This window comes from Oncorhynchus kisutch, linkage group LG26 (genome assembly GCF_002021735.2).
Source record: "Oncorhynchus kisutch isolate 150728-3 linkage group LG26, Okis_V2, whole genome shotgun sequence".
In the NCBI taxonomy this organism is placed as follows: domain Eukaryota; kingdom Metazoa; phylum Chordata; class Actinopteri; order Salmoniformes; family Salmonidae; genus Oncorhynchus; species Oncorhynchus kisutch.
In genome coordinates, this window is record NC_034199.2 from 50414755 (window position 1) to 50442492 (window position 27738).

Genomic DNA, 27738 nt, shown 5'->3' on the forward strand with positions numbered 1-27738 from the left:
ATCCAGACTCATCCACCGTGACAGAAGAGGATCCAGACTCATCCACCGTGACAGACGAGGAGAATCCAGACTCATCCACCGTGAAAGAAGAGGATCCAGACTCATCCACTGTGAAAGAAGAGGATCCAGACTCATCCACTGTGACAGAAGAGGAGGATCCAGACTCATCCACCGTGACAGAAGAGGAGGATCCAGACTCATCCACCGTGACAGAAGAGGAGAATCCAGACTCATCCACCGTGACAGAAGAGGAGAATCCAGACTCATCCACCGTGACAGAAGAGGAGAATCCAGACTCATCCACCGTGACAGAAGAGGAGAATCCAGACTCATCCACCATGGCAGAAGAGTTCTGTTCAAATACCTCGAAGTGGTAGATTTTCAGTCTTGCGGAATATACCCAAAATAGTGTTCCATTTTGACCTTTTATATTTTATGGGAATAAATTCAAAATCTGACTACTGTCCTTCTGATTGAATCTTACTTGTTGTGGCAAAGTCCCACTAGACTGGATGGATCTTTATTGGCAAATGAATAGAATAGTCCGTAAACCACTTAAAACAATTGAATTAAGAAATAAACTTAATGAATTAATTAATTTAAACAAATAAAATAAACCTTCATTGAAGTACATCTCAGAAGACTATGCAACAGGGTTCAGATCTATTAAAAAGACTATGCAACAGGGTTCAGATCTATTAAAAAGACTATGCAACAGGGTTCAGATCTATTAAAAAGACTATGCAACAGGGTTCAGATCTATTAAAAAGACTATGCAACAGGGTTCAGATCTATTAAAAAGACTATGCAACAGGGTTCAGATCTATTAAAAAGACTATGCAACAGGGTTCAGATCTATTAAAAAGACTATGCAACAGGGTTCAAATCTATTAAAAAGACTATGCAACAGGGTTCAGATCTATTAAAAAGACTATGCAACAGGGTTCAGATCTATTAAAAAGACTATGCAACAGGGTTCAAATCTATTAAAAAGACTATGCAACAGGGTTCAGATCTATTAAAAAGACTATGCAACAGGGTTCAGATCTATTAAAAAGACTATGCACTAATATATACACATGATATTAACCTGATACATCCAGGGTTCTCCTAGTTGTCTTTTTTTATTTTTTTATCTATAATTATACAATATTCGTTGGATTCCATGATGTTAAAGCGATAGCAAACAAGATCCTCGTGATGATAGCAAAAAGCATGACAAGGAGAAAACACTGGATAAATTGCACTTTCAGTCAATTGTACAATAAACGTGATCAATAAACATGACCGTCCTGAGGTAAAACCAACCGCTCTTACAGTAAGTATATGGTAAAGATGGGATACACCTCTGTGAGGAATGAAGTACACCCCTGTGAGGGCTGAAGCACACCCCTGTGAGGGCTGAAGCACACCCCTGTGAGGGCTGAAGCACACCCCTGTGAGGGCTGAAGCACACCCCTGTGAGGGCTGAAGTACACCCCTGTGAGGGCTGAAGTACACCCCTGTGAAGAATGAGATACACCCCTGTGAGGAACGAGATACACCCCTGTGAGGAATGACATACACCCCTGGAGTACAACCCTGGGGTACCTGGAGTACAACCCCTGTAGGGCCTGGTGTCAATCTACAGGGTTGACAGTGTCCTCCTCCGTCCTCATCTCCTCCTCCTTGACCTCAACTGGACTGTTCAGAGCTGAGGAACAGAACACAGCAAACAGGAAGAGAAAAACACCTTAGTATATCTTAGTTTTAATAGAAGCCTGTGCTCTGTAGTGTACCAGTCACCATGGCTACCTACTCCTGAGACTCTCAGCCTGTGCTCTGTAGTGTACCAGTCACCATGGCTACCTACTCCTGAGACTCTCAGCCTGTGCTCTGTAGTGTACCAGTCACCATGGCTACCTACTCCTGAGACTCTCAGCATGTGCTCTGTAGTGTACCAGTCACCATGGCTACCTACTCCTGAGACTCTCAGCCTGTGCTCTGTAGTGTACCAGTCACCATGGCTACCTACTCCTGAGACTCTCAGCCTGTGCTCTGTAGTGTACCAGTCACCATGGCTACCTACTCCTGAGACTCTCAGCCTGTGCTCTGTAGTGTACCAGTCACCATGGCTACCTACTCCTGAGACTCTCAGCCTGTGATCTGTAGTGTACCAGTCACCATGGCTACCTACTCCTGAGACTCTCAGCCTGTGCTCTGTAGTGTACCAGTCACCATGGCTACCTACTCCTGAGACTCTCAGCCTGTGCTCTGTAGTGTACCAGTCACCACGGCTACCTACTCCTGAGACTCTCAGCCTGTGATCTGTAGTGTACCAGTCACCACGGCTACCTACTCCTGAGACTCTCAGCCTGTGATCTGTAGTGTACCAGTCACCACGGCTACCTACTCCTGAGACTCTCAGCCTGTGCTCTGTAGTGTACCAGTCACCACGGCTACCTACTCCTGAGACTCGCAGCCTGTGCTCTGTAGTGTACCAGTCACCACGGCTACCTACTCCTGAGACTCGCAGCCTGTGCTCTGTAGTGTACCAGTCACCACGGCTACCTACTCCTGAGACTCTCAGCCTGTGATCTGTAGTGTACCAGTCACCACGGCTACCTACTCCTGAGACTCTCAGCCTGTGATCTGTAGTGTACCAGTCACCACGGCTACCTACTCCTGAGACTCTCAGCCTGTGCTCTGTAGTGTACCAGTCACCATGGCTACCTACTCCTGAGACTCTCAGCCTGTGCTCTGTAGTGTACCAGTCACCATGGCTACCTACTCCTGAGACTCTCAGCCTGTGCTCTGTAGTGTACCAGTCACCATGGCTACCTACTCCTGAGACTCTCAGCCTGTGCTCTGTAGTGTACCAGTCACCATGGCTACCTACTCCTGAGACTCTCAGCCTGTGCTCTGTAGTGTACCAGTCACCATGGCTACCTACTCCTGAGACTCTCAGCCTGTGCTCTGTAGTGTACCAGTCACCATGGCTACCTACTCCTGAGACTCTCAGCCTGTGCTCTGTAGTGTACCAGTCACCATGGCTACCTACTCCTGAGACTCTCAGCCTGTGCTCTGTAGTGTACCAGTCACCATGGCTACCTACTCCTGAGACTCTCAGCCTGTGCTCTGTAGTGTACCAGTCACCATGGCTACCTACTCCTGAGACTCTCAGCCTGTGCTCTGTAGTGTACCAGTCACCATGGCTACCTACTCCTGAGACTCTCAGCCTGTGCTCTGTAGTGTACCAGTCACCATGGCTACCTACTCCTGAGACTCTCAGCCTGTGATCTGTAGTGTACCAGTCACCATGGCTACCTACTCCTGAGACTCTCAGCCTGTGCTCTGTAGTGTACCAGTCACCATGGCTACCTACTCCTGAGACTCTCAGCCTGTGCTCTGTAGTGTACCAGTCACCATGGCTACCTACTCCTGAGACTCTCAGCCTGTGCTCTGTAGTGTACCAGTCACCATGGCTACCTACTCCTGAGACTCTCAGCCTGTGATCTGTAGTGTACCAGTCACCATGGCTACCTACTCCGGAGACTCTCAGCCTGTGCTCTGTAGTGTACCAGTCACCATGGCTACCTACTCCTGAGACTCTCAGCCTGTGCTCTGTAGTGTACCAGTCACCATGGCTACCTACTCCTGAGACTCTCAGCCTGTGCTCTGTAGTGTACCAGTCACCATGGCTACCTACTCCTGAGACTCTCAGCCTGTGCTCTGTAGTGTACCAGTCACCATGGCTACCTACTCCTGAGACTCTCAGCCTGTGCTCTGTAGTGTACCAGTCACCATGGCTACCTACTCCTGAGACTCTCAGCCTGTGCTCTGTAGTGTACCAGTCACCATGGCTACCTACTCCTGAGACTCTCAGCCTGTGCTCTGTAGTGTACCAGTCACCATGGCTACCTACTCCTGAGACTCTCAGCCTGTGCTCTGTAGTGTACCAGTCACCATGGCTACCTACTCCTGAGACTCTCAGCCTGTGCTCTGTAGTGTACCAGTCACCATGGCTACCTACTCCTGAGACTCTCAGCCTGTGCTCTGTAGTGTACCAGTCACCATGGCTACCTACTCCTGAGACTCTCAGCCTGTGCTCTGTAGTGTACCAGTCACCATGGCTACCTACTCCTGAGACTCTCAGCCTGTGCTCTGTAGTGTACCAGTCACCATGGCTACCTACTCCTGAGACTCTCAGCCTGTGCTCTGTAGTGTACCAGTCACCATGGCTACCTACTCCTGAGACTCTCAGCCTGTGCTCTGTAGTGTACCAGTCACCATGGCTACCTACTCCTGAGACTCTCAGCCTGTGCTCTGTAGTGTACCAGTCACCATGGCTACCTACTCCTGAGACTCTCAGCCTGTGCTCTGTAGTGTACCAGTCACCATGGCTACCTACTCCTGAGACTCTCAGCCTGTGCTCTGTAGTGTACCAGTCACCATGGCTACCTACTCCTGAGACTCTCAGCCTGTGCTCTGTAGTGTACCAGTCACCATGGCTACCTACTCCTGAGACTCTCAGCCTGTGCTCTGTAGTGTACCAGTCACCATGGCTACCTACTCCTGAGACTCTCAGCCTGTGCTCTGTAGTGTACCAGTCACCATGGCTACCTACTCCTGAGACTCTCAGCCTGTGCTCTGTAGTGTACCAGTCACCATGGCTACCTACTCCTGAGACTCTCAGCCTGTGCTCTGTAGTGTACCAGTCACCATGGCTACCTACTCCTGAGACTCTCAGCCTGTGCTCTGTAGTGTACCAGTCACCATGGCTACCTACTCCTGATTTTGTCCTGAGACTCTCTGCATCCCAAATGGAATCCTATTCCATATATAGTGCAATACTTTCGATCAGGGCTCTCATCAATAATAGTGCACTATATAGGGAATAGGGTGCTATTTGGGACAGACACACCACAGGAAGTCAACAGCAGCAGTATCTCAGGTCAACTCCCGACTGTCTCACCAATATTAGCAGGAGCCACTATCTGGAAAGGGATGGTCTGTCCGTCCTCCAACAGTATCTGGTGTGTCCCCACGCTCTCGTCCCCTAGAGATGACACGCTGACCACCTGTCCGTCCCCTAACGATGACACCATGACCACCTGACCCATGCCCAGAACCACTGAGGGGTCAGCTAGGGTCATAGCTTCCCCCAGAGAGGGGCTGGACTGGAGGAACTGTGTGGGGCTGACCAGGAGGGGCTGTGGGGGGCTGGGCAGCTCCAGGAAGTCTGTAGTGACTGTAGACGACTGAGACAGACCTCCGTCAAAAGAACACAGGCCTGGTTGGAGCTGGATACCCTGGAAATGAAACAGACAGTTGGTTTGCCGAGTGCCTAAGAAAACATAGACATATAACTCTGTCTGATTCGATTCAATCGGATAGGAATTCATCAGTATGTAAGACATACGCAGAACATCAGACAGTCGTCCTCTCACCTGTAGCTGGGCAAAGATCTTGGGTTGCAGGGAGCTGAAGAGCTGTACGGCCTCAGGAATGAACGTGTCAGTCCCCTCCAACACTCCTACTCTCTGGAAGGCACCTGAACAGACTGAATAAATTTGGGGAAAAACAGAGCTAGTAAGATAACTATTGGAGCTGGGCTTTCACGGTGACTAGAGGTGACCTGTCATTACCTTCAGCAGGGGCTGGCGTGAGGGTCAGAGTCACAGTCATTGGGTCCACTTCAGTCCACTGGAGGCGAAGCAGCGAACATCACACATGACATGGAGAAAAACAAGTTTTAGATGAAAGAGCTGGGAACACATAAGAAGCAGTGGTGCCCCCCCCCCCCCCCCCGCTGGAAGGTCTTCCTAGTTACCTGTGTTAAATCAGTGGTGACCCCCCCCCCCCCCCCAGCTGGAAGGTCTTCCTAGTTACCTGTGTTATATCAGTGGTGACCCCCCCCCCCAGCCTGCTGGAAGGTCTTCCTAGTTACCTGTGTTACATCAGTGGTGACCCCCCCCCCCCCCCAGCTGGAAGGTCTTCCTAGTTACCTGTGTTAAATCAGTGGTGACCCCCCCCCCCCAGCTGGAAGGTCTTCCTAGTTACCTGTGTTATATCAGTGGTGACCCCCCCCCCCAGCCTGCTAGAAGGTCTTCCTAGTTACCTGTGTTATATCAGCGGTGACCCCCCCAGCCTGCTGGAAGGTCTTCCTAGTTACCTGTGTTATATCAGTGGTGCCCCCCCCCCCTCCCCAGCCTGCTGGAAGGTCTTCCTAGTTACCTGTGTTATATCAGTGGTGACCCCCCCAGCCTGATGGAAGGTCTTCCTAGTTACCTGTGTTATATCAGTGGTGACCCCCCCCTGCTGGAAGGTCTTCCTAGTTACCTGTGTTATATCAGTGGTGACCCCCCCCCTGCTGGAAGGTCTTCCTAGTTACCTGGGTTATATCAGTGATGACCCCCCCCCCTGCTGGAAGGTCTTCCTAGTTACCTGGGTTATATCAGTGGTGACCCCCCCCCCCCCCCTGCTGGAAGGTCTTCCTAGTTACCTGGGTTATATCAGTGGTGACCCCCCCCCCCCCCAGCTGGAAGGTCTTCCTAGTTACCTGGGTTATATCAGTGGTGAACCCCCCCCCCCCCCCCCCCCCCCCCCCAGCTGGAAGGTCTTCCTAGTTACCTGTGTTATATCAGTGATGACCCCCCCCCCTGCTGGAAGGTCTTCCTAGTTACCTGGGTTATATCAGTGGTGACCCCCCCCTGCTGGAAGGTCTTCCTAGTTACCTGGGTTATATCAGTGGTGACCCCCCCCCCCCAGCTGGAAGGTCTTCCTAGTTACCTGTGTTATATCAGTGATGACCCCCCCCTGCTGGAAGGTCTTCTGGGCCTCGTGGATGTGGTTCTTTATGTCGTTGACTGTTGGGAAGTAGCAGAGGTTATGTCTCTCTGGGACCTCCTCTGATTTAAACATCTCCCGCTCCACAAACCGCCTGGCAGGATAGGAAACAAGACAGGAAGACAGGTTAACACCAGGGGCAGTGGTAATACTGGGGACCATGATAGAGGTTAACACCAGGGACAGTGGTAATACAGGGGACCATGATAGAGGTTAGCACCAGGGACAGTAGTAATACAGGGGACCATGATAGAGGTTAACACCAGGGACAGTGGTAATACAGGGGACCATGATAGAGGTTAGCACCAGGGACAGTGGTAATACTGGGGACCATGATAGAGGTTAACACCAGGGACAGTGGTAATACAGGGGACCATGATAGAGATTAGCACCAGGGACAGTAGTAATACAGGGGACCATGATAGAGGTTAACACCAGGGACAGTGGTAATACAGGGGACCATGATAGAGGTTAACACCAGGGACAGTGGTAATACAGGGGACCATGATAGAGGTAATACAGGGGACCATGATAGAGGTTAACACCAGGGACAGTGGTAATACAGGGGACCATGATAGAGGTTAACACCAGGGACAGTGGTAATACTGGGGACCATGATAGAGGTTAACACCAGGGACACTAGTAATACTGGGGACCATGATAGAGGTTAACACCAGGGACAGTGGTAATACTGGGGACCATGATAGAGGTTAACACCAGGGACAGTAGTAATAGAGGGGACCATGCTAGAGGTTAACACCAGGGACAGTGGTAATACTGGGGACCATGATAGAGGTAATACTGGGGACCATGATAGAGGTTAACACCAGGGACAGTGGTAATACTGGGGACCATGATAGAGGTTAACACCAGGGACAGTGGTAATACAGGGGACCATGATAGAGGTAATACAGGGGACCATGATAGAGGTAATACAGGGGACCATGATAGAGGTTAACACCAGGGACAGTAGTAATAGAGGGGACCATGATAGAGGTTAACACCAGGGACAGTAGTAATAGAGGGGACCATGCTAGAGGTTAACACCAGGGACAGTAGTAATAGAGGGGACCATGCTAGAGGTTAACACCAGGGACAGTGGTAATACAGGGGACCATGATAGAGGTTAACACAAGGGACAGTGGTAATACTGGGGACCATGATAGAGATTAGCACCAGGGACAGTGGTAATACAGGGTACCATGATAGAGGTTAACACCAGGGACAGTGGTAATACAGGGGACCATGATAGATGTAATACTGGGGACCATGATAGAGGTTAACACCAGGGACAGTGGTAATACAGGGGACCATGATAGAGGTTAACACCAGGGACAGTGGTAATACAGGGGAGCATGATAGAGGTTAACACCAGGGACAGTGGTAATACAGAGGACCATGATAGAGGTTAGCACCAGGGACAGTGGTAATACTGGGGACCATGATAGAGGTTAACACCAGGGACAGTAGTAATACTGGGGACCATGATAGAGGTTAGCACCAGGGACAGTGGTAATACAGGGGACCATGATAGAGGTAATACTGGGGACCATGATAGAGGTTAACACCAGGGACAGTGGTAATAATGGGGACCATGATAGAGCTAACACCAGGGACAGTGGTAATACAGGGGACCATGATAGAGGTAATACTGGGGACCATGATAGAGGTTAACACCAGGGACAGTGGTAATACAGGGGAGCATGATAGAGGTTAACACCAGGGACAGTGGTAATACTGGGGACCATGATAGAGCTAACACCAGGGACAGTGGTAATACAGGGGACCATGATAGAGGTAATACTGGGGACCATGATAGAGGTTAACACCAGGGACAGTGGTAATACTGGGGACCATGATAGAGGTTAACACCAGGGACAGTAGTAATACTGGGGACCATGATAGAGCTAACACCAGGGACAGTGGTAATACAGGGGACCATGATAGAGGTTAACACCAGGGACAGTGGTAATACTGGGGACCATGATAGAGGTTAACACCAGGGACAGTGGTAATACTGGGGACCATGATAGAGGTTAACACCAGGGACAGTGGTAATACTGGGGACCATGATAGAGGTAATACAGGGGACAATGATAGAGGTTAGCACCAGGGACAGTGGTAATAAATAAATAACTCTGAGGGCCTCCTACTCTGAGCTGTTTGATACGGCACCTGAGGGCCTCCTTACCTGAGCTGTTTGATAAGGCCCCTGAGGGGCTCCTACTCTGAGGGCCTCCTACTCTGAGCTGTTTGATAAGGCCCCTGAGGGCCTCCTTACCTGAGCTGTTTGCGGACCTGGTACACCTGATGGTACCCCTGCTCAACCAACTCCCTGATCTTCTCTGCCACCCTGGGGTGGAGACGAGATGGCATGGTTCCACCATCCTCCGCACCTTCATCACAGACACATCCCCTCTCCTCCTCCTCCTCCTGCTTCACCTCCTCCTCCATGGGGAGGAAGAGGAGGTCTGGAGGAGGAGGCAGGAGGAGAGCCTCCATGTCATGATAGAGGTGAGCTTTCTGGGTGGGGAGCTGCATGTAGTACCTGTTAATGGGAGAGAATAAACAAAGAAACCGATGTCAATCAACCAATACGTCAATCAACCAGAAGGTGTACTTATTTAAACATTCAGTGTGTTATAAGACCACACGGGCTGAGCATCCGCAAGGAACTTCAATAATATATATATATCAAATCCAAGTATAAATAGCAGAATCCATCAATGCCTCAGGACTCCGCCCACGTCCCACAGGGTCTTCCGGAGGTTGAAGAAAGCTTTCTCCTGTTCCTGACGAACAACCCTCTTGTCTACCTTAGGATCCGTAGGCACCCGGTGCTGAGGAAACTTACACACCTTCTTGATATAGATCCTAAAGAATGAGAGCAATGTCAGAAAATACGAACTAAAAACCTAAAAAAACACAGCTCTTATGTCCACAGAGTTGGTAGCATATTGTTCTGTTAGCATAGATAGATGGGGTTTGTGTGGATGCGTGTCTACCTGGCAGGGCATGTAGCTTTGTAATCAATGTTCGGACTGATGTTCTGCTCTGCAGTCTTCTTGGGCTGGAGGCCTTTCCTCCTTGGACCATACTGACATTCCATCACTATAGCTCTACTGCCTGGATACAGATGGAGAAAGTAGATGAATCCATCACTATAGCTCTACTGCCTGGATAAAGATGGAGAAAGTAGATGAATCCATCACTATAGCTCTACTGCCTGGATACAGATGGAGAAAGTAGATGAATCCATCACTATAGCTCTACTGCCTGGATACAGATGGAGAAAATAGATGAATCCATCACTATAGCTCTACTGCCTGGATACAGATGGAGAAAGTAGATGATTCCATCACTATAGCTCTACTGCCTGGATACAGATGGAGAAAGTAGATCAAGCTTGCATCCCAAATGGCACCCTAGTCCCTCCAAATGGCACCCTATTCCCTATTTAGTGCACATATTTTGACCGGGGTCCGCAGTGCTACGCACTTGTACAACTCTGAATATGGCCTGAGAAACCATTATAACCCTGAATATGACCTGGTTTCCATTATAACCCTGAATATGGCCTGAGAAACCATTATAACCCTGAATATGACCTGGTTTCCATTATAACCCTGAATATGGCCTGAGAAACCATTATAACCCTGAATATGACCTGGTTTCCATTATAACCCTGAATATGGCCTGAGAAACCATTATAACCCTGAATATGACCTGGTTTCCATTATAACCCTGAATATGGCCTGAGAAACCATTATAACCCTGAATATGACCTGGTTTCCATTATAACCCTGAATATGGCCTGAGAAACCATTATAACCCTGAATATGACCTGGTTTCCATTATAACCCTGAATATGACCTGGTTTCCATTATAACCCTGAATATGACCTGGTTTCCATTATAACTCTGAATATGACCTGGTTTCCATTATAACCCTGAATATGACCTGGTTTCCATTATAACTCTGAATATGACCTGGTTTCCATTATAACCCTGAATATGACCTGGTTTCCATTATAACCCTGAATATGACCTGGTTTCCATTATAACCCTGAATATGACCTGGTTTCCATTATAACCCTGAATATGACCTGGTTTCCATTATAACCCTGAATATGACCTGGTTTCCATTATAACCCTGAATATGACCTGGTTTCCATTATAACCCTGAATATGACCTGGTTTCCATTATAACCCTGAATATGACCTGGTTTCCATTATAACCCTGAATATGACCTGGTTTCCATTATAACCCTGAATATGACCTGGTTTCCATTATAACTCTGAATATGACCTGGTTTCCATTATAACCCTGAATATGACCTGGTTTCCATTATAACCCTGAACATGACCTGGTTTCCATTATAACCCTGAATATTTTTGACCGTATTACGGCCACCCCGGCAGTCATGAGTCATGACCGCAGTAAACATCTACATGGCAGTTGAGTCACGGTAATCTCCTCTGTACACACTTTAGTAGTCTGCACAAGTCACCAACCACCATCACTAATAGACTGACACATTACCTTTGGTTACAGGATCTCTCACTACCGTGAGTGTCCATGTCCTCTCTCTCTCCCTCATTCCTTTAGTTACAGAATATCTCACCACTGTGAGTGTCCATCTCCTCTCTCTCTCTCCCTCTCTCCTTCATTCCTTTAGCTACAGAATATCTCACCACTGTGAGTGTCCATCTCCTCTCTCTCCTTCATTCCTTTAGTTACAGAATATCTCACTACCGTGAGTGTCCATCTCCCCCTCTCTCTCTCTCAATTCAATTCAATTCAATTCAAGGGCTTTATTGGCATGGGAAACATGTGTTAACATTGCCAAAGCAATGTTCCTTCATTCCTTTAGTTACAGGATCTCTCTCTCTCTCTCCTTCATTCCTTTCTCCCAGAATAGGAAAAATATAGTTTCAATTTTAGTCATACAAGTTCAATTATATTGTTCTTCCTAGAAAATCATGTAATATAAAATAATGGCAGAGGACTTATACGCCTATCTAGTCAGATAACATACAGTATCTAATCTGATAACATACATTATCTAGCCTGCTAACATACAGTATCTAATCTGATAACATACAGTATCTAATCTGATAACATACAGTATCTAGTCAGATAACATACAGTATCTAGTCAGATAAATGAACAAGCCTACAGTCTATATCCAGATAACATACAGATTTTTACAGATATATATCCATCGTAGGCTACTGAACCAGTACTGGATACCTGCATTGACAAAAGGGACGCCATCGTAGGCTACTGAACCAGTACTGGATACCTGCATTGACAAAAGGGACGCCATCGTAGGCTACTGAACCAGTACTGGATACCTGCATTGACAAAAGGGACGCCATCGTAGGCTACAGAACCAGTACTGGATACCTGCATTGACAAAAGGGACGTCATCGTAGGCTACTGAACCAGTACTGGATACCTGCATTGACAAAAGGGACGCCATCGTAGGCTACTGAACCAGTACTGTATACCTGCATTGACAAAAGGGACGCCATCGTAGGCTACTGAACCAGTACTGGATACCTGCATTGACAAAAGGGACGCCATCGTGGGCTACTGAACCAGTACTGGATACCTGCATTGACAAAAGGGACGCCATCGTAGGCTACTGAACCAGTACTGGATACCTGCATTGACAAAAGGGACGCCATCGTAGGCTACTGAACCAGTACTGGATACCTGCATTGACAAAAGGGACGCCATCGTAGGCTACTGAACCAGTACTGGATACCTGCATTGACAAAAGGGACGCCATCGTAGGCTACTGAACCAGTACCGGATACCTGCATTGACAAAAGGGACGCCATCGTAGGCTACTGAACCAGTACAGTACTGTGACTGTATACCTGCATTGACAAAAGGGACACCATCGTAAGGTACGTATTGGGACTTCCACATCAGGCGGCTGGCAGGTTTGGCAGGGGAGGGGGACTGGCGTGTCCCAAACACACTGTTGGTCTGCTGCTTGTGGAGCAGGAGGATGGTCTCCAGCTCTGTGTCGGTGTTACAGTAGCCACGGTATGAGTCACCTATCTTCTGCTCCAGGAGACACACAGAGAGAGGGGGGGAGACAGAGAGACAGAGGGGGGAGAGAGAGAGAGAGGAAGAGAGGGGGGAGAGAGAGAGAGAGAGAGGAAGAGGGGGAGAGAGAGAGAGGAAGAGGGGAGAGAGAGAGAGGAAGAGAGAGAGAGGAAGAGGGGAGAGAGAGAGAGGAAGAGAGAGAGAGGAAGAGGGGAGAGAGAGGGGGGAGAGAGAGAGGAAGAGGGGAGAGAGAGGGGGAGAGAGAGAGGAAGAGGGGAGAGAGAGGGGGAGAGAGAGAGGAAGAGGGGAGAGAGAGGGGGAGAGAGAGAGAGGAAGAGGGGAGAGAGAGGGGGAGAGAGAGAGAGGAAGAGGGGGGAGAGAGAGACAGAGAGGGGGGGAGAGAGAGAGGAAGAGGGGGGAGAGAGAGACAGAGAGGGGGGAGACAGAGAGAGAGAGAGAGAGGGGGAGAGAGAGAGGAAGAGGGGGGAGAGAGAGAGAGAGGAAGAGGGGGGAGAGAGAGACAGAGAGGGGGGAGGAGAGGAGAGAGAGGAAGAGGGGGAGAGAGAGACAGAGAGGGGGAGACAGAGAGACAGAGAGGGGGGAGAGAGAAAATGGGGAGACAGAGAGGGAGGAGAGAGAGAGACAGAGAGGGGGGAGAGAGAGAAAATGGGGAGACAGAGAGGGGGGGAGAGAGAGAGAGAGAGAGGGGGGAGAGACACAGAGAGAGGAAGAGCGAGAGGGGGGGGGGCAGAGAGACAGAGAGGGGGGAGAGAGAGAGAGAGGAAGAGTGAGAGAGGGGGGGAGACAGATAGACAGAGACAGAGAGAGAAAAGGAGGAGAAGAAGAAATCAAAGACATGGAGGACTGTTGAGGCCCAAGCTATAAGCCTGAGGACACTAACTATCACAAGCCTTTCCTGTTAGCATCCTCAGGCAACAGAGCTGTGTCTTAGGGTGTCACCGTGTGTTAGGGTGTCACCGTGTCTTAGGGTGTCAACGTGTCTTAGGGTGTCAACGTGTCTTAGGGTGTCAACGTGTCTTAGGGTGTCAACGTGTCTTAGGGTGTCAACGTGTCTTAGGGTGTCAACGTGTCTTAGGGTGTCAACGTGTCTTAGGGTGTCAACGTGTGTTAGGGTGTCAACGTGTGTTAGGGTGTCAACGTGTCTTAGGGCGTCAACGTGTCTTAGGGCGTCAACATGTCTTAGGGTGTAAATGTGAGTTAGGGTGCTGCACTCCACACTGGCCTTTCCCACCTGGACAAAAGGAACACCTATGTGAGAATGCTATTCATTGACTACAGCTCACTGTTCAACACCATAGTGCCCTCAAAGCTCATCACTGAGCTAAGGACCCTGGGACTAAACACCTCCCTCTGCAACTGGATCCTGGACTTCCTGACGGGCCGCCCTCAGGTGGTGAGGTTAGGTAACAACATCCTCAACACAGGGGCCCCTCAGGGGTGCGTGCTCAGTCCCCTCCTGTACTCCCTGTTCACCCATGACTGCATGGCCAGGCACGACTCCAACACCATCATTCAGTTTGCTGATGACACAACAGTGGTTGGCCTGATCACCGATAACGACAGACAGCCAATAGGGAGGAGGTCAGAGACCTGGCCGTGTAGTGGCAGGACAACAACCTCTCCCTAAATGTGATCAAGACAAAGGAGAGGATTGTGGACTACAGGAAAAAGAGGACGAGCACGCCCCCATTCTCATTAACGGGGCTGCGGTGGAGCAGGTTGAGAGCTTCAAGTTCCTTGGCATCCACATCACCAACAAACTAGAATGGTCCAAACACACCAAGACAGTCGTGAAGAGGGCAGGACAAACCTATTCCCCCCCCAGGAGACTGAAAGGATTTGGCATTGGTCCTCAGATCCTCAAAAGGTTCTACAGCTGCACCATCGAGAGCTTCCTGACTGCCTCGTATGGCAACTGCTCGGCCTCCGACCGCAAGGCACTGCCAAGTTTCCTGCCTTCCAGGACTTCTATACCAGGCGGTGTCAGAGGAAGGCCCTAAAAATGGTCAAAGACTCCAGCCACCTTAGTCATAGACTGTTCTCTCTGCTACCGCACGGCAAGCGGTACCGGAGCGCCAAGTCTAGGTCCAAAAGGCATCTTAACTGCTTCTACCCCCCCAAGCCATAAGACTGCTGAACAGCGAATCAAATGGCCACCCGGACTATTTACATTGACCCCTCCCCCGCCCCTTTTTACACTGCTGCTACTCGCTGTTAATTATCTATGCATAGTCACTTTACCCCTATGTACAAATTACCTCGACTAACCTGTGTATAAAGTCTCGTTATAGTTATTTTATTGTTGCTCTTCTATTTTTTACTTTAGTTTATTAAGTAAATCTATTCTTAAATCTTATTTTTCATAAAACTGCATGGTTGATTAAGGGCTCGTAACTAAGCATTTCACGGTAAGGTCTGTTGTTGTATTTGGCGCATGTGACAAATAAAATTAGATTTGATGTGTTAGAATGTGTTAGGTTGGGAGCAGTGTAATGCAGTTTAGTGTATGAAGCCTCAGGGCCCAGTTGGTAGACGTACCTCAGCATTATGAAGCCTCAGGGCCCAGTTGGTAGACGTACCTCAGCATTATGAAGCCTCAGGGCCCAGTTGGTAGACATACCTCAGCATTATGAAGCCTCAGGGCCCAGTTGGTAGACATACCTCAGCATTATGAAACCTCAGGACCCAGTTGGTAGACGTACCTCAGCATTATGAAGCCTCAGGGCCCAGTTGGTAGACGTACCTCAGCATTATGAAGCCTCAGGGACCAGTTGGTAGACGTACCTCAGCATTATGAAGCCTCAGGGCCCAGTTGGTAGACGTACCTCAGCATTATGAAGCCTCAGGGCCCAGTTGGTAGACGTACCTCAGCATTATGAAGCCTCAGGGCCCAGTTGGTAGACGTACCTCAGCATTATGAAACCTCAGGACCCAGTTGGTAGACGTACCTCAGCATTATGAAGCCTCAGGGCCCAGTTGGTAGACGTACCTCAGCATTATGAAGCCTCAGGGCCCAGTTGGTAGACGTACCTCAGCATTATGAAGCCTCAGGGCCCAGTTGGTAGACGTACCTCAGCATTATGAAGCCTCAGGGCCCAGTTGGTAGACATACCTCAGCATTATGAAGCCTCAGGGCCCAGTTGGTAGACATACCTCAGCATTATGAAGCCTCAGGGCCCAGTTGGTAGGCGTACCTCAGCATTATGAAGCCTCAGGGCCCAGTTGGTAGACGTACCTCAGCATTATGAAGCCTCAGGGCCCAGTTGGTAGACGTACCTCAGCATTATGAAGCCTCAGGGCCCAGTTGGTAGACATACCTCAGCATTATGAAGCCTCAGGGCCCAGTTGGTAGACATACCTCAGCATTATGAAACCTCAGGACCCAGTTGGTAGACGTACCTCAGCATTATGAAGCCTCAGGGCCCAGTTGGTAGACGTACCTCAGCATTATGAAGCCTCAGGGCCCAGTTGGTAGACGTACCTCAGCATTATGAAGCCTCAGGGCCCAGTTGGTAGACGTACCTCAGCATTATGAAGCCTCAGGGCCCAGTTGGTAGACGTACCTCAGCATTATGAAGCCTCAGGGCCCAGTTGGGGGCGTTGGCTGGGAGAGGTTTCAGAGAGGTGAAACAGACCTGAGAGCTACACACAACAGTAACATGGGGAGAGGGACAGTAACAGTTACAACTATTGTCAAACAAACCTAATATTCCTTAAACAGTTACTGAGTGTAACACTAAGAAGATGTGAGCCCACCTCTGTGCCGAGCTCTTAGCCGCAGCCGATGGTACTGTAGTCAAACTGCCGCTGTCATCCGTAACAGCCGATGGTACTGTAGTCAAACTGCCGCTGTCATCCGTAACAGCCGATGTTACTGTAGTCAAACTGCCGCTGTCATCCGTAACAGCCGATGTTACTGTAGTCAAACTGCCTCTGTCATCCGTAACAGCCGATGGTACTATAGTCAAACTGCCGCTGTCATCCGTAACAGCCGATGTTACTGTAGTCAAACTGCCGCTGTCATCCGTAACAGCCGATGTTACTGTAGTCAAACTGCCTCTGTCATCCGTAACAGTCGATGGTACTGTAGTCAAACTGCCTCTGTCATCCGTAACAGCCGATGGTACTGTAGTCAAACTGCCTCTGTCATCCGTAACAGCCGATGTTACTGTAGTCAAACTGCCTCTGTCATCCGTAACAGTCGATGGTACTGTAGTCAAACTGCCTCTGTCATCCGTAACAGCCGATGGTACTGTAGTCAAACTGCCTCTGTCATCCGTAACAGCCGATGGTACTGTAGTCAAACTGCCTCTGTCATCCGTAACAGCCGATGGTACTGTAGTCAAACTGCCTCTGTCATCCGTAACAGTCGATGGTACTGTAGTCAAACTGCCTCTGTCATCCGTAACAGCCGATGGTACTATAGTCAAACTGCCGCTGTCATCCGTAACAGCCGATGGTACTATAGTCAAACTGCCGCTGTCATCCGTAACAGCCGATGTTACTGTAGTCAAACTGCCTCTGTCATCCGTAACAGCCGATGGTACTGTAGTCAAACTGCCTCTGTCATCCGTAACAGCCGATGGTACTATAGTCAAACTGCCGCTGTCATCCGTAACAGCTGTTAACGTGATGGTGTGAAGCTCTTTCTCATCAGCAGTCTTCTCCCCGCAGGATCCTAAACAGATCAGACAATCTCAACTTCATACACCAAACTATAGAAAGCACAGGAGGCTGGTGACACCTTAATTGGAGGGACTGGCTCGTGTTAATGACTGGAGCGGAATTAGTGGAATGGGATCAAATACATCAAACACATTGGTCTCCATGGTTTCACATTGGTCTCCATGGTTTCACATTGGTCTCCATGGTTTCACATTGGTCTCCATGTGTTTGATGCCATTCCATTGGCTACGTTCCAGACATTATTATGAGCCTTCTTCCCCTCACCAGCCTCCTCTGATAGAGATAGTGTTCTATTCAATTCTGTAACACGGGGGCGGCATTGCAGCCTAGTGGTTAGAGCTTTGGACTAGTAACCGGAAGGTTGCAAGTTCAAACCCCCGAGCTGACAAGGTCGTTCTGCCCCTGAACAGGCAGTTAACCCACTGTTCCTAGGCCCTCATTGTAAATAAGAATTTGTTCTTAACTGACTGGTTAAATAAAGGTGAAATTAAAACACCAAACACTGGTGACATTGTCTAACAAGAAATAGAATATAATAACTAATATATTTCCAGAGGGAACGTCAAAAATGCAACTTCTGTTCGCCTGACGACTCATCCAGAATTTAATTCTGCTGCTCTGTCGATCGCCCCACACATCAGTCTGACCTGAAGTCATTTGTAGGCCAGCTCTGGTCAAAAGTAGTGCACTATAATAGGAAATAGGGTGCACTATAATAGGGAATAGGGTGCTGGTATCTGTAGAAGCAGGTGAGTTCAGGTTAATAATACCTGTAGGGTCTATGATGTCCAGTAGGTGTCCTCTAGGAAGTAACACCTGAGCCCCTCCTAGCTGATTAGAGGGGATAACATACATCTCTCCGTTGTCTGACTGACTGGTCACTAGCACCTAGGGGAGCAAAGATATTTAGGGTATACGAAGACCGTAAACCCAACAGTTCATAGGCTGTGTTTAAGAAGCATGGAACAAAAATGAATTGACTAGTCTAGCCTGATGCTGCCAGATGTGTTTGTGATGACTAGCCAACCAGGCTATAACAAGTTGGCTATTCAGCATAAACACATCTGGGATCACCAGGGTACCATTTGGCAGCTGCCTGGACCTGTTTCTATGAAACCCTCTCTACTCACCATGCGTTCACACTGTAGGGGCTGCCCATTCTGATCAAGTATGATAAACTCATCTGTCTGTGATAATGTCTGTGTCTGGTCCTGTGTCTGTATCGCTGCCTGATTCTCTGTCTGTGACAGTATCAGCATTTCTGTCTTTGTCAGTTCCTCAAGTTTGATATCAGTGTGTTCCCAGCTGTCTGGAGGAGCTAGGCTGTTGATAACAAGCAGCTCGGAGAACCGTGGCTTCGTCTCATTCTCTTCAGGTGCAGGTTCCCTGGGCTCCTGGAACACAATACAATACTTCACATGCATGTGATTATGCTAATTGCCATTGATTTGGTCTCCTGATATCTGCACTGTATTATTCTTTCTCATCACAAATCATTTTGAAACGTATAGGGTCAAGTCCCGCCAACTCCTAGGGTCAAGTCCCGCCGACTCCTAGGGTCAAGTCCCGCCGACTCCTAGGGTCAAGTCCCGCCGACTCCTAGGGTCAAGTCCCGCCGACTCCTAGGGTCAAGTCCCGCCGACTCCTAGGGTCAAGTCCCGCCGACTCATAGGGTCAAGTCCCGCCGACTCATAGGGTCAAGTCCCGCCGACGCATAGGGTCAAGTCTCGCCGACTCATAGGGTCAAGTCCCGCCGACTCATAGGGTCAAGTCCCGCCGACTCATAGGGTCAAGTCTCGCCGACTCATAGGGTCAAGTCTCGCCGACTCATAGGGTCAAGTCCCGCCGACTCATAGGGTCAAGTCCCGCCGACTCATAGGGTCAAGTCCCGCCGACTCATAGGGTCAAGTCCCGCCGACTCATAGGGTCAAGTCCCGCCGACTCATAGGGTCAAGTCCCGCCGACTCCTAGGGTCAAGTCCCGCCGACTCCTAGGGTCAAGTCCCGCCGACTCCTAGGGTCAAGTCCCTCCGACTCGTAGGGTCAGGTCTCACCGACTCATAGGGTCAAGTCTCACCGACTCATAGGGTCAAGTCCCACAGACTCATAGGGTCAAGTCCCTCCGACTTCTAGGGTCAAGTCTCGCCGACTCATAGGGTCAAGTCTCACCGACTCATAGGGTCAAGTCTCACCGACTCGTAGGGTCAAGTCTCACCGACTCATAGGGTCAAGTCTCACCGACTCAAGTCCCACCTGTTGTGTTTCAGTGATATGAGACCCGTGGAGGACGGTGTGTTTGGGCTCATCCTCTTCAGTGGTCAGTGGAGGCTTTGAGTCCAGAGCATCCTCTTCCATAGCTCTCTCCTGCTCCTCCATCTCCCAAGCAGACAGTCAGCTAACTAGCTACATACACAAACAAATATAACCCTATTAGAGTGACCAGGTACAGGCATTTAATTGGGTGCAAGTGTGTCGTCATCAATCAGTATTGTAATTGCAAATCCATTCATTGGCATTTTCAGAATAGTCACTGGATCTATAGATTGCTAGCTAGTTAACCATAAGGAAGACAGCTGGTGCACAGCAAGACGCTTTACTCAATGCTCAACTCTGGGGGCATTTCTACAAGAGTCGTTTGTGATTGTTTTGATTAATTGCAGGAGTAGAGTCTCCTAGTTACCCAAACAAATCATCATCCCTGGTCTTGGTCATAAAACGTTATTTAAAGCGCCATGTTGGATTAAAATGTCTGTATAGCAAGCTAGCTATCGTTAGCTTGTTTGGCTAGCCTAGCTAGTAAAGGAGAATTATCTAGTTGAGTCAAACAATTCTCATGATTTAGGGTAGTCTACCTCTTTACATAGCCCTCTCTAGTCTGACTGTGTAGCTACAGCGTTGTGGGTATAAGGGGGGACAAGGATTGGAAATTCAAAACGAGTCTACTCAACCTCGTCTTCGCCCAGACTTCTGCTCGCCTCGTTCTCAAACAACAAACGCGTTTTTTCTTTTCTTCTATTCAGCCGACATGAAAAACATTTGATCCTCGCAGGACACCGTCGAAGGCATATTTTACTTCTGGTATTTTATATATTTTCACCACAGAGAGGAGCCATTTCCACCTCTTTCAGGAAGTGACGCCAGGTTTTCTGATTTCCACCTAAAGAACATACAGAGAATGAACTGTTGGTGATGGTTGGAAGGGATACCGATTTTTGTCAAAGTTACGTTAAAGTCCGGTTCACACACATCGAGTTTCTGTTTTACAGCAGACTGGACTTGATTTCCACGTAAATAATTTGCTAGTTAACGGAACCATTTGGGGAAAATCTTGCTACGCTACAATTCACCAATAAATATACTTTCTCCAGAGCACTACATTACATGATGTAAATACGAACATTAATTGTGTTATCACCTGGTAATTTTTGCTCCAGTGGAATTTAGAAGACAGCGGACAATGGTCCATGTATGGAGGTTCTCAGTATTGATGTTTTTCTGTTCTATTTGATAATTATTGCACCCACCTGGTGTCACAGCTCTACCAGTCCGTGATGGGAAGAATGGAAATATTTGTCTCTTCTTTCTTTTCAAAAACTAACTGGTCACCACACATAGCAATGGAATAGCAATAACTATAACGCTAACAATGGGAATATGGCATGAGAGATTACAAAAAGAACAAAGTCAAACGGCTGTTAAGATTTCATTTTTAAAAATGGTTTTCCTTTAAAAAAGCAAACAACAACAAAGAAGTGGAACTTTTAAGAGTGGAATCCTCGCTCACCTAATATAAAGTGGAACCCTCTCCCTTTGTCCTCTTCTCTCTGTCTCTATATTCCTTTACAATGTTCTGTAGCAAATAGAGAGGACCATACCCATCACATCTAACCCTATGATAATGAAGTCCCCATTTTGGGTCTGGGTTGGGAAGGTGTGAAACACAGCTATTGCTTTCCTCATGCTTTTGAGCGATTGCCATGAAGGAGAAAACAATACCAACATTAAACTTGTATTCGTTCATTGAACTATATCAATGCATTTTAATCATGACGGTCATATGATGGAAAACTGAAGACAATTCAGATTCACGTTTGTCGACAAGATTAAATCTTAGCACTTGTCACACATCAGTCCTGAACAAAACATAGAAAACATAGCAGAAAACAAACAATAGGAACAGTCAGACAGATACCTTTCCCTCCCTCCTATCCCACGCCACCACACCCCTGCCCATATGAGGAGTTGTTCATAATAGTGATAACCCTTGGGATGAAACTATTCCCAAAGCGCCATTCAGTTGTCTGATTTCTCCGACCTGATGGCTGATCAAAGCAGTGGTGGAGTGGGTGGTCTGGGCTGGAAATCATGTGGAGTGGGTGGTCTGGGCTGGACATCATGTGGAGTGGGTGGTCTGGGCAGGAGATCATGTGGAGTGGTGGAGTGGATGGTCTGGAGATCATGTGGAGTGATGGAGTGGGTGGTCTGGGCAGGAGATCCTGTGGAGTGGGTGGTCTGGGCAGGAGATCCTGTGGAGTGGGTGGTCTGGGCAGGAGATCCTGTGGAGTGGGTGGTCTAGGCAGGAGATCCTGTGGAGTGGGTGGTCTGGGCAGGAGATCCTGTGGAGTGGGTGGTCTGGGCAGGAAATCATGTGGAGTGAGTGGTCTGGGCAGGAGATCATGTGGAGTGGATGGTCTGGGCAGGAGATCATGTGGAGTGGTGGAGTGGGTGGTCTGGGCAGGAGATCATGTGGAGTGGGTGGTCTGGGCAGGAGATCCAGTGGAGTGGGTGGTCTGGGCAGGAGATCCTGTGGAGTGGGTGGTCTGGGCTGGAGATCATGTGGAGTGGGTGGTTTGGGCAGGAGATCATGTGGAGTGGTGGAGTGGATGGTCTGGGCAGGAGATCATGTGGAGTGGTGGAGTGGATGGTCTGGAGATCATGTGGAGTGGTGGAGTGGGTGGTCTAGGCAGGAGATCCTGTGGACTGGGTGGTCTGGGCAGGAGATCATGTGGAGTGATGGAGTGGGTGGTCTGGGCAGGAGATCATGTGGAGTGGGTGGTCTGGGCAGGAGATCCTGTGGAGTGGGTGGTCTGGGCAGGAGATCCTGTGGAGTGGGTGGTCTGGGCAGATGATCATGTGGAGTGGGTGGTCTGGGCAGGAGATCATGTGGAGTGGGTGGTCTGGGCAGGAGATCATATGGAGTGATGGAGTGGACAGGAGATCATGTGGAGTGGGTGGTCTGGGCAGGAGATCATGTGGAGTGATGGAGTGGGTGGTCTGGGCAGGAGATCATGTGGAGTGGGTGGTCTGGGCAGGAGATCCTGTGGAGTGGGTGGTCTGGGCAGGAGATCCTGTGGAGTGGGTGGTCTGGGCAGATGATCATGTGGAGTGGGTGGTCTGGGCAGGAGATCATGTGGAGTGGGTGATCTGGGCAGGAGATCATGTGGAGTGATGGAGTGGGTGGTCTGGGCAGGAGATCATGTGGAGTGGGTGGTCTGGGCAGGAGATCCTGTGGAGTGGGTGGTCTGGGCATGAGATCCTGTGGAGTGGGTGGTCTGGGCAGATGATCATGTGGAGTGGGTGGTCTGGGCAGGAGATCATGTGGAGTGGGTGGTCTGGGCAGGAGATCATGTGGAGTGATGGAGTGGGTGGTCTGGGCAGGAGAGCATGTGGAGTGGATGGTCTGGGCAGGAGATCATGTGGGGTGTGTGGTCTGGGCAGGAGATCATGTGGAGTGGATGGTCTGGGCAGGAGATCATGTGGAGTGGGTGGTCTGGGCAGGAGATCCTGTGGAGTGGGTGGTCTGGGCAGGAGATCCTGTGGAGTGGGTGGTCTGGGCAGGAGATCATGTGGAGTGGATGGTCTGGGCAGGAGATCATGTGGAGTGGGTGGTCTGGGCAGGAGATCATGTGGAGTGGTGGAGTGGGTTGTCTGGGCAGGAGATCATGTGGAGTGGGTGGTCTGGGCAGGAGATCCTGTGGAGTGGGTGGTCTGGGCAGGAGATCCAGTGGAGTGGGTGGTCTGGGCAGGAGATCATGTGGAGTGGGTGGTCTGGGCAGGAGATCCTGTGGAGTGGGTGGTCTGGGCAGGAGATCATGTGGAGTGGATGGTCTGGGCAGGAGATCATGTGGAGTGGGTGGTCTGGGCAGGAGATCATGTGGAGTGGTGGAGTGGGTTGTCTGGGCAGGAGATCATGTGGAGTGGGTGGTTTGGGCAGGAGATCATGTGGAGTGGGTGGTCTGGGCAGGAGATCCTGTGGAGTGGGTGGTCTGGGCAGGAGATCATGTGGAGTGGATGGTCTGGGCAGGAGATCATGTGGAGTGGATGGTCTGGGCAGGAGATCATGTCGAGTGGGTGGTCTGGGCAGGAGATCCTGTGGAGTGGGTGGTCTGGGCAGGAGATCATGTGGAGTGGATGGTCTGGGCAGGAGATCATGTGGAGTGGGTGGTCTGGGCAGGAGATCCTGTGGAGTGGTGGAGTGGGTGGTCTGGAGATAATGTGGAGTGGGTGGTTTGGGCAGGAGATCATGTGGAGTGGTGGAGTGGATGGTCTGGGCAGGAGATCATGTGGAGTGGTGGAGTGGATGGTCTGGAGATCATGTGGAGTGGTGGAGTGGGTGGTCTAGGCAGGAGATCCTGTGGAGTGGGTGGTCTGGGCAGGAGATCCTGTGGAGTGGGTGGTCTGGGCAGGAGATCATGTGGAGTGGTGGAGTGGGATGTCTGGGCAGGAGATCATGTGGAGTGGGTTGTCTGGGCAGGAGATCATGTGGAGTGGGAGGTCTGGGCAGGAGATCATGTGGAGTGGGTGCTCTGTGCAGGAGATCATGTGGAGTGGTGGAGCGGGTGGTCTGGGCAGGAGATCATGTGGAGTGGTGGAGAGGGTGGTCTGGGCAGGAGATCCTGTGGAGTGGGTGGTCTGGGCAGGAGATCATGTGGAGTGGATGGTCTGGGCAGGAGATCATGTGGAGTGGGTGGTCTGGGCAGGAGATCATGTGGAGTGGGTGGTCTGGGCAGGAGATCATGTGGAGTGGTGGAGTGGGTGGTCTGGGCAGGAGATCATGTGGAGTGGTGGAGTTGGTGGTCTGGGCAGGAGATCCTGTGGAGTGGGTGGTCTGGGCAGGAGATCATGTGGAGTGGATGGTCTGGGCAGGAGATCATGTGGAGTGGGTGGTCTGGGCAGGAGATCATGTGGAGTGGTGGAGTGGGTTGTCTGGGCAGGAGATCATGTGGAGTGGGTGGTTTGGGCAGGAGATCATGTGGAGTGGGTGGTCTGGGCCGGAGATCATGTGGAGTGGATGGTCTGGGCAGGAGATCATGTGGAGTGGATGGTCTGGGCAGGAGATCATGTGGAGTGGGTGGTCTGGGCAGGAGATCCTGTGGAGTGGGTGGTCTGGGCAGGAGATCATGTGGAGTGGGTGGTTTGGGCAGGAGATCATGTGGAGTGGATGGTCTGGGCAGGAGATCATGTGGAGTGGGTGGTCTGGGCAGGAGATCCTGTGGAGTGGTGGAGTGGGTGGTCTGGAGATCATGTGGAGTGGTGGAGTGGGTGGTCTGGGCTGGAGATCATGTGGAGTGGGTGGTTTGGGCAGGAGATCATGTGGAGTGGTGGAGTGGATGGTCTGGGCAGGAGATCATGTGGAGTGGTGGAGTGGATGGTCTGGAGATCATGTGGAGTGGTGGAGTGGGTGGTCTAGGCAGGAGATCCTGTGGAGTGGGTGGTCTGGGCAGGAGATCCTGTGGAGTGGGTGGTCTGGGCAGGAGATCATGTGGAGTGGTGGAGTGGGATGTCTGGGCAGGAGATCATGTGGAGTGGGTTGTCTGGGCAGGAGATCATGTGGAGTGGGAGGTCTGGGCAGGAGATCATGTGGAGTGGTGGAGTGGGTGGTCTGGGCAGGAGATCATGTGGAGTGGTGGAGTGGGTGGTCTGGGCAGGAGATCCTGTGGAGTGGGTGGTCTGGGCAGGAGATCATGTGGAGTGGATGGTCTGGGCAGGAGATCATGTGGAGTGGGTGGTCTGGGCAGGAGATCATGTGGAGTGGGTGGTCTGGGCAGGAGATCATGTGGAGTGGTGGAGTGGGTGGTCTGGGCAGGAGATCATGTGGAGTGGTGGAGTGGGTGGTCTGGGCAGGAGATCCTGTGGAGTGGGTGGTCTGGGCAGGAGATCCTGTGGAGTGGGTGGTCTGGGCAGGAGATCATGTGGAGTGGGTGGTCTGGGCAGGAGATCCTGTGGAGTGGGTGGTCTGGGCAGGAGATCATGTGGAGTGGATGGTCTGGGCAGGAGATCCTGTGGAGTGGGTGGTCTGGGCAGGAGATCATGTGGAGTGGATGGTCTGGGCAGGAGATCATGTGGAGTGGGTGGTCTGGGCAGGAGATCATGTGGAGTGGTGGAGTGGGTTGTCTGGGCAGGAGATCATGTCGAGTGGGTGGTCTGGGAAGGAGATCATGTGGAGCGGGTGGTCTGGGCAGGAGATCCTGTGGAGTGGGTGGTCTGGGCAGGAGATCATGTGGAGTGGGTGGTCTGGGCAGGAGATCATGTGGAGTGGGTGGTCTGGGCAGGAGATCATGTGGAGTGGGAGGTCTGGGCAGGAGATCATGTGGAGTGGGTGCTCTGGGCAGGAGATCATGTGGAGTGGTGGAGTGGGTGGTCTGGGCAGGAGATCATGTGGAGTGGTGGAGTGGGTGGTCTGGGCAGGAGATCCTGTGGAGTGGGTGGTATGGGCAGGAGATCATGTGGAGTGGATGGTCTGGGCAGGAGATCATGTGGAGTGGGTGGTCTGGGCAGGAGATCATGTGGAGTGGGTGGTCTGGGCAGGAGATCATGTGGAGTGGTGGAGTGGGTGGTCTGGGCAGGAGATCATGTGGAGTGGTGGAGTGGGTTGTCTGGGCAGGAGATCATGTGGAGTGGGTGGTTTGGGCAGGAGATCATGTGGAGTGGGTGGTCTGGGCAGGAGATCATGTGGAGTGGGTGGTCTGGGCAGGAGATCATGTGGAGTGGATGGTCTGGGCAGGAGATCATGTCGAGTGGGTGGTCTGGGCAGGAGATCATGTGGAGTGGGTGGTCTGGGCAGGAGATCCTGTGGAGTGGGTGGTCTGGGCAGGAGATCATGTGGAGTGGGTGGTCTGGGCAGGAGATCATGTGGAGTGGTGGAGTGGGTTGTCTGGGCAGGAGATCATGTGGAGTGGGTGGTTTGGGCAGGAGATCATGTGGAGTGGGTGGTCTGGGCAGGAGATCCTGTGGAGTGGGTGGTCTGGGCAGAAGATCATGTGGAGTGGATGGTCTGGGCAGGAGATCATGTGGAGTGGATGGTCTGGGCAGGAGATCATGTCGAGTGGGTGGTCTGGGCAGGAGATCATGTGGAGTGGGTGGTCTGGGCAGGAGATCCTGTGGAGTGGATGGTCTGGGCAGGAGATCATGTCGAGTGGGTGGTCTGGGCAGGAGATCATGTGGAGTGGGTGGTCTGGGCAGGAGATCCTGTGGAGTGGGTGGTCTGGGCAGGAGATCCTGTGGAGTGGGTGGTCTGGGCAGGAGATCATGTGGAGTGGATGGTCTGGGCAGGAGATCATGTGGAGTGGGTGGTCTGGGCAGGAGATCATGTGGAGTGGTGGAGTGGGTTGTCTGGGCAGGAGATCATGTGGAGTGGGTGGTCTGGGCAGGAGATCCTGTGGAGTGGGTGGTCTGGGCAGGAGATCCAGTGGAGTGGGTGGTCTGGGCAGGAGATCATGTGGAGTGGGTGGTCTGGGCAGGAGATCCTGTGGAGTGGGTGGTCTGGGCAGGAGATCATGTGGAGTGGATGGTCTGGGCAGGAGATCATGTGGAGTGGGTGGTCTGGGCAGGAGATCATGTGGAGTGGTGGAGTGGGTTGTCTGGGCAGGAGATCATGTGGAGTGGGTGGTTTGGGCAGGAGATCATGTGGAGTGGGTGGTCTGGGCAGGAGATCCTGTGGAGTGGGTGGTCTGGGCAGGAGATCATGTGGAGTGGATGGTCTGGGCAGGAGATCATGTGGAGTGGATGGTCTGGGCAGGAGATCATGTCGAGTGGGTGGTCTGGGCAGGAGATCCTGTGGAGTGGGTGGTCTGGGCAGGAGATCATGTGGAGTGGATGGTCTGGGCAGGAGATCATGTGGAGTGGGTGGTCTGGGCAGGAG

The 27738-nt window shown here is 50.8% G+C and overlaps 1 protein-coding gene across 1 annotated transcript; it reads right to left on the reverse strand.

Moving 5' to 3' along the window:
• Positions 1–504: 504 nt before the first annotated feature.
• carf (calcium responsive transcription factor) lies at positions 505–20644 on the reverse strand. The gene is made up of 15 exons (XM_031805778.1): positions 20546–20644; positions 19851–20000; positions 18729–18992; positions 18369–18486; positions 16669–17590; positions 16476–16554; positions 12717–12906; positions 9834–9954; positions 9559–9702; positions 9110–9376; positions 6772–6922; positions 5628–5685; positions 5430–5542; positions 4955–5291; positions 505–1693 (listed from the first exon to the last, which is right to left on the reverse strand). Exons 2-15 carry the CDS (start codon positions 19971–19973, stop codon positions 1620–1622), a joined length of 2961 nt encoding a protein of 986 aa, XP_031661638.1. The 5' UTR covers positions 19974–20000; positions 20546–20644; the 3' UTR covers positions 505–1619.
• Between the last annotated feature and the right edge of the window lie 7094 nt (positions 20645–27738).

Bases quoted from the DNA above. Each gene is read 5' to 3' on its own strand.
- carf (XM_031805778.1), bottom strand. From the start codon at position 19,973: ATGGAGGAGCAGGAGAGAGCTATGGAAGAGGATGCTCTGGACTCAAAG. The intron at 12,907-16,475 runs GTACGTCTACCA...CTCCTGGAGCAG, and splicing joins TGAGGCTTCATAATGCTGAG to AAGATAGGTGACTCATACCG. The intron at 6,923-9,109 runs GTAAGGAGGCCC...CTATCCTGCCAG, and splicing joins CAGGTCCGCAAACAGCTCAG to GCGGTTTGTGGAGCGGGAGA.